Source organism: Semicossyphus pulcher, unplaced genomic scaffold (assembly GCF_022749685.1).
Source record: "Semicossyphus pulcher isolate SPU_LCO1_2020_fin unplaced genomic scaffold, fSemPul1.0.p SCAF_7, whole genome shotgun sequence".
NCBI classification, from domain to species: Eukaryota; Metazoa; Chordata; class Actinopteri; order Labriformes; family Labridae; genus Semicossyphus; species Semicossyphus pulcher.
The window spans coordinates 13,094,875-13,105,906 of record NW_027211748.1 but is presented as its reverse complement, the minus strand read 5'-3'; the positions used below and the strand labels follow the sequence as shown (position 1 = coordinate 13,105,906).

The 11,032-nt window shown below is 43.0% G+C and overlaps 1 protein-coding gene across 1 annotated transcript in view; it reads left to right on the top strand.

The window, feature by feature from the left end:
• The first annotated feature begins 6,454 nt into the window (after positions 1–6,454).
• Positions 6,455–11,032, top strand: part of LOC138611913 (solute carrier family 22 member 23-like) — a 37,029-nt gene continuing 32,451 nt past the window's right edge. The window contains exon 1 of the mRNA XM_069685173.1: positions 6,455–7,191. Coding sequence (XP_069541274.1) covers positions 6,754–7,191 — 438 coding nt within the window. The 5' untranslated portion in view covers positions 6,455–6,753. The remainder of the gene's footprint in view (positions 7,192–11,032) is intronic.

Here is an 11,032-nt window from a genome sequence, read left to right as displayed (position 1 = left end):
AAAGTAACATGGATATACACAAATTAGCAAGAGTGCAGGAAAATGTGTTACATTGCAACAGTCCAGTCCCAGTCAAGCTGTGGATCTAGTTGTTTTGGTGGAGCAAAGTGAAGAAATAGTGCGATATTGCTCAAATACTGTTTGGTAAAACAGCCAACCTGACTGCCAAAAACACAATTACACCTTTTCCTGTTTTGATTGCATGATTGTAGACCTACTTTTTGTTATTTTAATGACAGATTTAAGTTTGGCAATGGGACAACAGTTGAAAAATTGCCTCTTTGGTAACACTGGCACATTCACAGTGATGTGGATCACTGTATTTCCCTGTAATAAATATAAAAGCCTTTATCAAATCAAATACAATCCCAAGCTTTGTCCCTGGACCTCACTTTTATGCCGTCTAAATCCATGATGTGATTTCATTTCCGATCTGGTTTGCTCCTGCTTATTTCACCCTGCTTTCAAAGCTTCAGGACCAATGTGGACTCATTTAAACCCTGGGAAGTTAGAGTTTCATATATCCAGTTAATAAGAAATAAAGAACACAGCAGCCCACACATGTAATCACCAGAGGACTGAGGAGTAGAGATAGTGGTTGTGCAAAGAAAAAGTCATCCTGGGTTCAACATTCTTGAGGTCACAAGGACTCCATTTGAGGGTTCAGTGTTTAAAGCGGACAACCAAGTTCACCAAGTGTTATTTTATTCCCTTTCCTCCCCTTTTGCTCCTGTCTTTGGCCTGACTCCTCTACTATCTCTCCATTCCTCTGCTGGCAGTGCACATCACAGGGAGGCGTGTCAGGGCTTTGAAAAGTGAAAGGGACAAGGAGACGGAGCAGGGAGAGTCACACATACCTTGTCAGTGTGTTTCTAAAGAATGTGGCAGGGAAACAAATGGCTGAAGAGAAAACAATTAACCACAGTGTAATTGAAAACTTTGAGAAAAGTAGTAAACAAATAATCCTAGAGTGAAAAAGATACAGAGGCTATAGGCACAATAATATCATAAAAGGCCGGGAATGCTTTTGTCTTTATTAATTAGCTCATTATAAAATGATAGAGCCTTTATGACAGATTGTAAAAATAGTAGACATATAATGCCCTCTTGTGTTTTAGGCCTGAGCTAATCCCACTGAGCACACACACAACTACCACGCTGTCACACACAAGTGTGAAGACAGGGAGACAGGAGGGGAGGGAGGCGTGTTCACGGCTAACAACTGAACTGACAACTTTGAGAAACCAGCGCCCTGAAATGGAATTTTCAACCCACTTAAGCATTACTATATCCTTTTCTTTTGCACATTCAAACTCTCTGAACGCATGTTTAATTTTGAAAACACTTGACATGTCCATGCAAAAATAATTCACTTGTAACTTGCAAAAAAAAGATGACAGCATCATTAATTACGCTGGCAAATACTTGAAAGACCAACCACAGATGCACCCGCCTAAAGACACACCTAGCTTATCCTTGCCACTAGGTTGAGGTGGGTTTGCTTTACGAACAAAAGACGCTGCAAGATTGAACATGAAGAATTTATCTTTTGCCAAAAGTGACTGAAATGAAGGACAGTGAACCTCACTGCTCTGTATTATAAGATAGTGAAGATCAATTGGAAGCAGGCCATTAATAATAAGCTTTGCAACAGAGAAGGTTTGGCCTTTTAATAGGGCAACCTTTGACATCTTCATTTGCATGTAGTTTTTTTTTTTTTTTGTCAAGATAGGACCCTCTTTGTGGGATTTAAGTGTCACAGCAGACACAGTAAGGTGTGTCAAAGAGTGCAGGGAGGGTTCGTGAAGCCAGATTTAGAGATACTCGTCTGTCATTCACCGGAGCCTCCCTCCGGCTTATCTTCCTTTACGGCTTATGTCTCACTTTATCCTACACTTTCTGTGTGCGCGAGGCATTTTGAGGAGAGAGTCAATGTTTTGCTGGCTCTCTCATCGGCTGGGGAGTAAATGTTTGGCTTGATGTTTGCTTTCTGTGCTGAGAATCCAGTGTGGGGCTCTGTTGCATTTCCTCATTGTAAACAGGAATTCGTCACAGTTGTAGCCCACACCAGTCTGACGTCTGGAATCTAAAAGCACTCACGCTGAGATGAGTGACTTCATGGGAGTGATGTGTGACGAATCAAGAACAACAGCAGGTTACTTCTCAAGAACTAGGCCCTGTGATTAATGGTGACTGTGAGACTTGCTTGTAGATGTGCGCATGTGATATAATTTCCAGACACTTGCTGTGACATCATTCACTGAGTAAACAGTGAGAAATTAAAGATTGACAGCTGGTTTGTTGAACTGCACAAGTGACACCGTCTCACTTATTAACCTCGTGTCCTCATCTGAGTTTCCCCTGCAGCTTGTTCACACACAGATGGTTCTTCTGGCTTTCAAGTTCAGAGAATAACACTGAAAATGAGACGTTTCTTCTGGCGTCTGTCAATTCAGCACATGTACAACAAAGGTTTTCACATTAATTGGGTGTAGATAAATGTAGACATAAGCAGGGGAGTTGGCTGGATGTGAGAAATATTGAGGTCATGAGTCCAAAAACCCCAGAGTTAAGAAATATTTGAGTATTTTCTGACCTTTATTCATACTTCGTTGAATTATTCACGTTGTCTACACATTTTGAGTAACTTTTCCTTCCTTGAAAAGGTGCACGGTGGTGCAGTGGTTAGAACTGTTGCCTCACAGCTAGAAGGTTCCTGGTTTGGACATAGTGGGCCTTTCTGTGTGGAGTTCGCATGTTCTCCCCATGCATGCGTGTGTTCCCTCCAGGTACTCCAGCCTCCTCACGCAGTCCAAAGACATGCTCGTTAGGTTCATTGGTGTATCTAAATTCCCTGCAGGTGTGACTGTGTGTGTGAAAGGTTGTCTGTCTTTGTGCGTCAGCCTTGTGATTGACAGGCGATCAGTCCAGGGTTTAGCCCCGCCTCTCGCCCAATAGCAGCCGGGATAGGCTCCAGCCCCCTGCGACCCTGAACAGGATAAGCGGTTTAGATAATCGATGGATGGTTTATTTTCTCTCGGACACACAGTGACATAAACACAGTTATCAGGGTCAGCCTGTAATTGTCCAGCATTTTGAGTCATTTCCGTGAAGCCGTGGAATGTTAACTCCTCCAGTCATTGAACCGTCCCAAACTCCCCACAACATTTCAGAGGTCGTGACCTCAGCTCTCACGGGAAACTAAAATCTAACATCAGAGGACTTTCCGCAGTGATTTTGCGCTTAAAGCAACTTTGTTGTCACAGCTTTTCCTTCTTTAATATTTGCTTCTCTTCAGGTGGATTAACTGAAGGCTTTTTACAGTGTGTGTGTGCATTAGTGTGTGTATCTTTGTGCGGTTGTGTGCATACTTTCATTGTGTACACACTTCTTTTTTTCTCTCCATCTATCTAAGTTGACATTAACCCTGCAGTAATAAACTCGGACTTTGAAACCAAAGTGCACTAAAGCTTTAAATTATATAAGGTCGTATTGCTCTGTAGTACAATGAGGTGTTTTTGATAATACTTTACGATGCCGTCTGAATCTGTAAATCTTTAAAGCGGTGGGATTGATCATACAAATATAATGTAATCTGATTGGGTAAAAAGGAAAAGTGCCTGTTCACAAGTACAGTTTCTAATTTCTCACAGCCGAGTGAAAGCTTGGGCACACCTCTGGTTTACACCTCATGTGTGTAACCAGCCGGTTTATGACACACACACACACACACACACACACAGACAGACAGACAGACAGACAGATAGATAGATAGATAGATAGATAGAACAACGCACACACATTAGTTGAGGTGAGTCATAGCATTGTTGCAGGGCGGGTCCTGGACACACCTGTATTGGTTGCTAGGGTGGGTAATAAGCAGCTTTTGAATGATAACAAACAGCACAGTGAGATAGTGACGGTACAACAGTCTGCTGGTTTCTATTGGCGCTGTGCCAGGTGATTTATTCTGCACACACTGCGAAAGAAAGCTTTGTCTGCATGACAGGTGTGTAAAAGATGCAGATTAAATAGATACCTTCACTTATTTTGTATTGTAATATATAGACAAAAGAAGAAAATGCCGACATCTACATTTTACAAAGGAGAATTCATTCATCAGATTTCACTCGGTATACTTTAAGACATACTTACTCAACTATAACAGATTCATTTTATATTTCACTTTATATCCTGTTATATAACTTTTAAACCTATTAATTCCCTCTGCATTTTTGTCTCAATAACACAGATTGTTGCTGCAATGACAAGAAAGCAGTGCTATTGCTGCAGTCTGCCTGCAGGGGGCATCAGAGTGTAACAAGACAAACGAGACACTGCAGGTCATCCGAGAGCCCTCAATCATCACTCCTGGGGCCCCTCAGGATCTGTCATACTAGGTATGCATGCAGCCACGCCCGAGGGCTGTGTGTATGTTCATTGAATGTATATAAATGTCAGATAGTCACACCAAGGTCTGTTACAGTGAAGTGTGTCAGATTTTTAGGCTAACTTCTCCTAATAATCAATACAAAAATAAATGTAAAATGTTTTTTTCCTGTCTTCACTTGCTGATTTGAAAAAAAATAATAAAAAAGTAACACAAAAAACTAAATGTGCACGTTTCCACACCCTGAGTAAATTCAAGCAGAGTAAAGTATTGCACTAGCACATGATGACCAGGAGGGTGAAGCATTGCTGAACACTCTGTAGTGAGGTAGGAGTCTGTTATCACATGGTCAGATAGGTGATCAAGCTTGTGGGTGTAAATCAAACCTGAACAATATTGAACTCTTTATCATATATATTGTTCCGATTATCTGATTCCAATCGGGCTCCCTTAAATCCTTCAGCATGAGGAACACAAAGTAATCCTCAGGTCAAATCTGAGCGGTCATGAATAAACCAAATTAATGCTACAAGTGCTCTTGGTGGATCAGCGACATCGCCATAATAGAAAACTAATTTACTAATTTACTTGTCTGTTATAAACAGCAACTAGTCGTTAACAAGGAAATGTTTGGGGTTGCCAGGTTGTGAAAGAAATAACTTTGCTTGTGTTTCTGTAAAACATGTAACTGCTGGAATGAGCTGAAGATCATCAGGAACAAAATCCTTTCAAAAAACAAACTACTAGATAACATTTACAACTCCAAACATAACAACTATTATTGCAGCAGACATCATTAATATGGCTTTCTAACAGTTATAACGGCAGATAACAGCATGTTTGCTTGTTATTAAGTGTTACATTGATTTGATTTTCACTTAAAGGTTCTTATAAAAAGTGTTATTAATGATCTATTTGCTAATTGATAAAAAGTTCAGTTACCTTTTAATAAAAATATGTTATATCCTCAACTTTAAACCCTTTATGTTAATTAGAAATTGGCATCTAAATAATTTCCATCAGCCGCCCAAAACTGGGCAAAACCCAGTGAGATTTGGTCTGTAAAAAAACATTAAAAAAGTAAATTAAAATCATCAGACGTTTTAAATAAAAAAGCAACAACCAAAGGAAATCACACACACAACGCTGAAACCTGTGGACGAAGCAGAACATAATAAAGTCTCTATGTGAACAAACACATTCTTTATTTGTTGAATTAGTCAGACTTTGTGGGTGAACTATGGACAATGTCCAAATATATTGTTGAATGCTAAATTTGAATGCCGCTTCAACACATTGCACACATGCTGTCCCTATAAAATCCCCTCTCAAATTCTGCCCTCATATAAAAACAACTGTAAGTTTAATTGAGAATAACAATCTTTTTTATTCACTTTAGCGGGCATTTAAATTACAGCAGACTTGTTTTGTTGTTTGCTACAGAAATGGGCGGAGACAGAGCTAGTTCCTCCTCCTACCAACTGTTGACAGGACATCTGTATAGTTTATTCAAAGCCTTTGTAATGATACAATCAGCTTTATGTAGGCTATCTTTCGTGTGTAATAGGCCATATGAGATAAGATTAAATGAAACTTTTGGAGGTCAAAAATCCAAAGTAGTCAACTGGATCTTGTGACTTTCTTAAGAAATGTTTGGAATTACATTTCTCAATAACAGTGTTGGAACAATGGTTGCTATGGGTTTATTATATTTGCTTTGATTTGATTGGGTCAATAAATACCAAACACGAAGATGGTAATAAAATGTGCCTTTCCTTTAAGAACATAGTGTGCTGATCTTTAAATGACATACAAACAAGCGCTGCGGCTGAATATAATAACAATAGTTTAAAAAATATATATATTTGTATGAAATGACGTGCTGCACTGCTGCACGTAGAATGAGCATTTTCCATTCAAAGTGGTAACCAGTGGTTACAGGTGGCCATGTTGGGGCAGAGTGATCAGCCGTCGGCCTTTGTGGGCAGGTGTGTTACCTGTGGCTCCCTCAGGAAGCACTTCCTGTCGGCTGACCGACAGAGACAGCAATGAATCAGACGACGGAAAAGATCCTCGGATAGTTTTTCTCGTCATCGCCTCATTCACCGCAATCCGCTTTTGTCTCAGAGCTCGAGCCGGCAGTCATCCCGCATGTGGTTTCTCTTTTTTTTCTGGTGGCAGACGGAGGGGGAGTGCTTCCTGATAATAAAGAGGTGCGTCTTATTTCCATTCCAGTGATTGACTGCGCACGGCTTCCACCGCCGGAGCTGGGGGCATTGACGCATTGTGGAGTCGACAGGGGGTAGTAGCACTGCAAACCCCGGCTTCGCTTCACTACGGAGGCATCTCTCGGCGGAACCGCGATGGCCGTGGTGCAGCTCGACACGGAGGACCACCAACCGGAGAACGGCTTCGTGTCCCCCGAAACCACGTCGCCTGGGCTGCTGACACGCATCGACTGCGCGGTTCTGCCGTTTCTCGGGGGATTTGGGAAGTACCAGAAACAGCTGATCGTGCTGACATGGATCCCGGCGTTATTTATTGGATTCAGCCAGTACTCTGATTATTTCCTCCTCGCGCAGCCGAACAACACATGTGTGCAGCCTTTGGCCAACCTGACTAACCACACCGCAGGTTATTCCTCATTACTGGACGGTCCAAAAAACAGCAGCGCGCGGCCGGCTTACGTTTATGCCAATGGAAGTTACGGCAGCCACAATGACACGGCCAACATGCAGTGTCGGTGCAGCGAGTGGACGTTTGAGCTGCACACAGGGCTCGTGCAGAATGTGGTTACCAAGGTAAGGATGGGCATCCTTTTCCATCACATTGTGTTATGCATCAGTGAAACCCTATCTGCTGTAACCCCATTAGGATCGATTTATAAGAGGGGGGATTCTAGCACTTATCAACACTAGAGCCATCGTTAAAACAGATCACTTCCAAGCAGCAGCACGTTAAAGTGAAACTGTGCCCACACCGTTGCATTTGACAGCTCTGCCTCCTTTATTGCATCCATGCATCTCTCCACAGCGAGTCATTTATATTCAGCAGAGAGACATGAATTGGCCCTTAATGTACAGGTGAGAGCATGCATCACCGTGCTGACAGTGACTCATCGCAGCAGCTGACACAAAGTGTGACCCATGGCAGAGAGACAACACCACCATTGGCACGTTGGGCAAAAAACTGCACGGGGCTGGTGGAATTTACCGGTTGTCGTAATGGACATAATAGACATGCAGGGCTTTTGATTTGGAGCAAAGGTCATTAGTGCACTCTCTAGAATAATGCAACCCTATCCCTGACCAAATACCACCCACCCTGAACAAACACCACTGAAATATTCTTCTAGCTTTCATTCTGGGCGACTTTCAGTGATGTCTTTACCTCCGTGCACATCACGACAGTGTTGGGATATTCCTCTCTGCATGTACAGGCCAGGCTGAGGAGACGGTATAGGCCTGCAGTCTGCTAGCAGGAGGAGCTGTCTCATTTTCAGCTCTCCTCCAGCATTGTAGATGCTGCATGCTAATATCAACATATCAAATTGTATCACTGTGTGAGGGGAAAATTGGGAAACTTGATCCACATGACTCTGTGAGTGAACCTGACACTATGTCAAGGAGATAATGTGATTGAATCTTCAGGATAAACACTCATGATCTCATCACCGGGTACATTTAAGGCTTTAGAACCAACAGAATCAAGAGATTTAATGTTTGTTTTTTGCCTGGAAAACGTCTAAAATGCTGACAAACCATCCGATAACCTCACACTCCCTCGCAGAGCACAAAAAAATTTTAATCTGCAGCATCTTCACCTCAGAAGAGTTTGGCAGGCGTGCAATAATCAAAAGGCTTATCAGGACGAGTTAGATCTGACGCCCAAGCTTTGAAGCTTCTCTGTGCTGTAGGAGGAGGAGGGAGGGGGGTGGGGGGGCTGTGGCATCTTGAGCGTGCATCCAATGTGATGCCAACAGCCCATCTGCTAATCACTGATAATGTCCCCGTTTAAATACAGCAAATTTTAATTCAGCCATGATGCAGAGGGACACTTAATGTCCTGATTTAATTTACTGTCCGCAGTGTAATTTGGGGGGTGGGGTTGCAGGGCTGAAGCCAGGCTGATACACTGGTTTTATGGACGGAGGCCTTTTCTTAAGCTGCAGCTGAATATGAAGTCATAAGTCGGGGGAAATCAGTTGGGTGGATCCATATTACTAACAATCAAAAAATGTCCAGTTCTTTCAGGACAAATACGAGATTCCAGCATGAAAGATTTACTCCTGAGACCCCACTTGCCCTCCTCCTCCTCCTCTCCTCCACCTCCTCTCATGCTGGCGTAATAACCTGTAGATTCTAATATTTGTGTTGCCTTTGCACACACACAGAGAATGTCATGTTGACACTACCACCACTGCAGATCAGTGACGGGCCAGAGCAGTTGGTATAAGTGTCTCTGCCTTGCTCGTCTTCCCTGACCCGCACGCTCCACATACTGACAAGGTCACCGTCAGGAGAAATTGAATCAGATTTTGGCACACGAATCCCAAACTGGAGCCAAAAATGAAGCAGAATTGACCCCAAAACTTCTCTCTCGCAATCCGCCCGTTTATCCCACACCACACCACAGCACAACACGGGAACCAGGATGTGACACTACAGCAGGATGTGATGACTCGGCATTTGTCCCCATGTTTGGATTGCATAGGCATAACTGCACATGACCGGGCTCAGCTATCTGTGACATTCGATCCTTCAAAGCAGAGCTGAGTGCCAACAGTGATGAAATGTGTTAGTGTTTCTGTCCGAGTGTACCAACACATTCTGACCCCATGTTTCTCTGTTAATACCCCGCGAAGGCAAACATGTAAATATGTGTAGAAGTTTTCTGTAGGTGTCACAGACGGAAGCTCTTGATGGAGGTGACAGTGGTGATGGATCTGAAGTGGTTAATGAGGAGACCCATCCTAATTGAGTCAGAGCTCTCCTCAGGGTCCGTCTTAATTGGCCTGAGCCTCAGAAATGAGAATGTATCATTACTCAGAGACAGATAGAGTCTCTCTGCAACCTCACCGACTCGGCTCTCATTCAGACAGATAGCAGCTGAGCAGGCCGCCTTAAATAGTGGCCTGAGAACCTCTTCAAAGGAGAGATTAACCTCCACAATTATATCCCCTGTACAGGATTTGTTCTTGTATATTAATCAGAGAGACTAATGATCGTTTTACCACCTTAAACTGAGGATTCCCCTTTTGTATTCACCCACAGAAGAATGGTGTCGCTACTGGTGCAAAACTGTAGCCCCTTATAGACTGCCAGTTCAAGGCGGGATTATTACGCTTCTGTTACGTTTCATCTTAAGTGGTGGGGCGAATTCGTTCCGCCTCCGAGCCAGCATCAGAAGTTGTAACAGAGGCATGACAGAGGCACAACAGTGGCACAACAGTGGAATAACAGAGGCGTAACAGAGGCTAAACGGCGTCTGCGTAAACAGCGGAGCCGGGTGGGTGGAACAAAGCTGTGTTTGTCAATGTGAAGCAGGTTTGTTTACACCACGTGTACGTTTTGCTTCCGCAACGCCATGCTACGTAAAAACAAACACTGGTTGGGCTTGGTCCAATGTAAAATGATGAAGGCGGTATGACAGCGGAGCTTCGTTACGGCGCTGAGGCGGAACGGCAGTGTAAAAAGGGCTTATGATACGGTACCATTTGCATGCCACTTGCAAGTTACTAGATCCAAATCAATGTCTTGAGGTTGCTTCTTTTGTCCAATCAACTGTAAAACCTAAAGATATTTGATCTTAAATCGTCTTGATCAATCTGAGAAACTAGATATTTAGAAGCTGGAATTCGTTATCAAAGATGTGAGCTGTGTCCCAATTCATGGGCTGCATCCTTCAAAGGACGTATTTGAAGGCCGATTGCCTCACAGCGGCATGTTGAAAGCAATGTCCCATTTCGAAGGCTCCTTCAGATGCGGCCAACAAAGGCGTCCTCCTTTTCCCGGGCTACGAAGGATCCATCGGGTGCGTCCTTCGTATCCCGAGATTAATTGCGCGCCAATTCAAATAAGATGTCGGACTCTTAAACGGCCGAATAGTTTTTGGTTTCAACTCAATCGAATAGCTAGCAAAACAAATGTTAAAATAACGAAAGCAGCTTTGAAACAAATGATCTTCAATTGGTTATGTTAGGCAACGATGGATAGTTAGCCCGCTGGCTACCTGTTGCTAGGCGACAGAAGCTACGTTTGGTGACGCAAGTCTAAGGGCGGGAACAGCTGTTGACGTAAAGACCGGCTCATTTGAGTTTGGCCTCAGCGGTCTACGCAGGCTACAAAGGACGCATCCTCTGTAGACCGCGTCCTTCGAAGGCTGCAGCCAATGAATTGAGACACAGCTATGGTGATTCATTTTCTGTTGATTTGAAATGACTAGTTTGAAATTGATCAATCAATCAACAGAAAAAATATGCTATTTTAAGTATTCTTTGACGCAAAAATGCCCAATTTTCTGTATGTTTTTGGATTTTGTACAGTGGAAAAATTGGCACAAATTTAACTGTTGTCTCATATTTTATTGACCCGATAATTTATAGTATGATCAAGACGGCTTTCTGAACAATCAATAATGAAA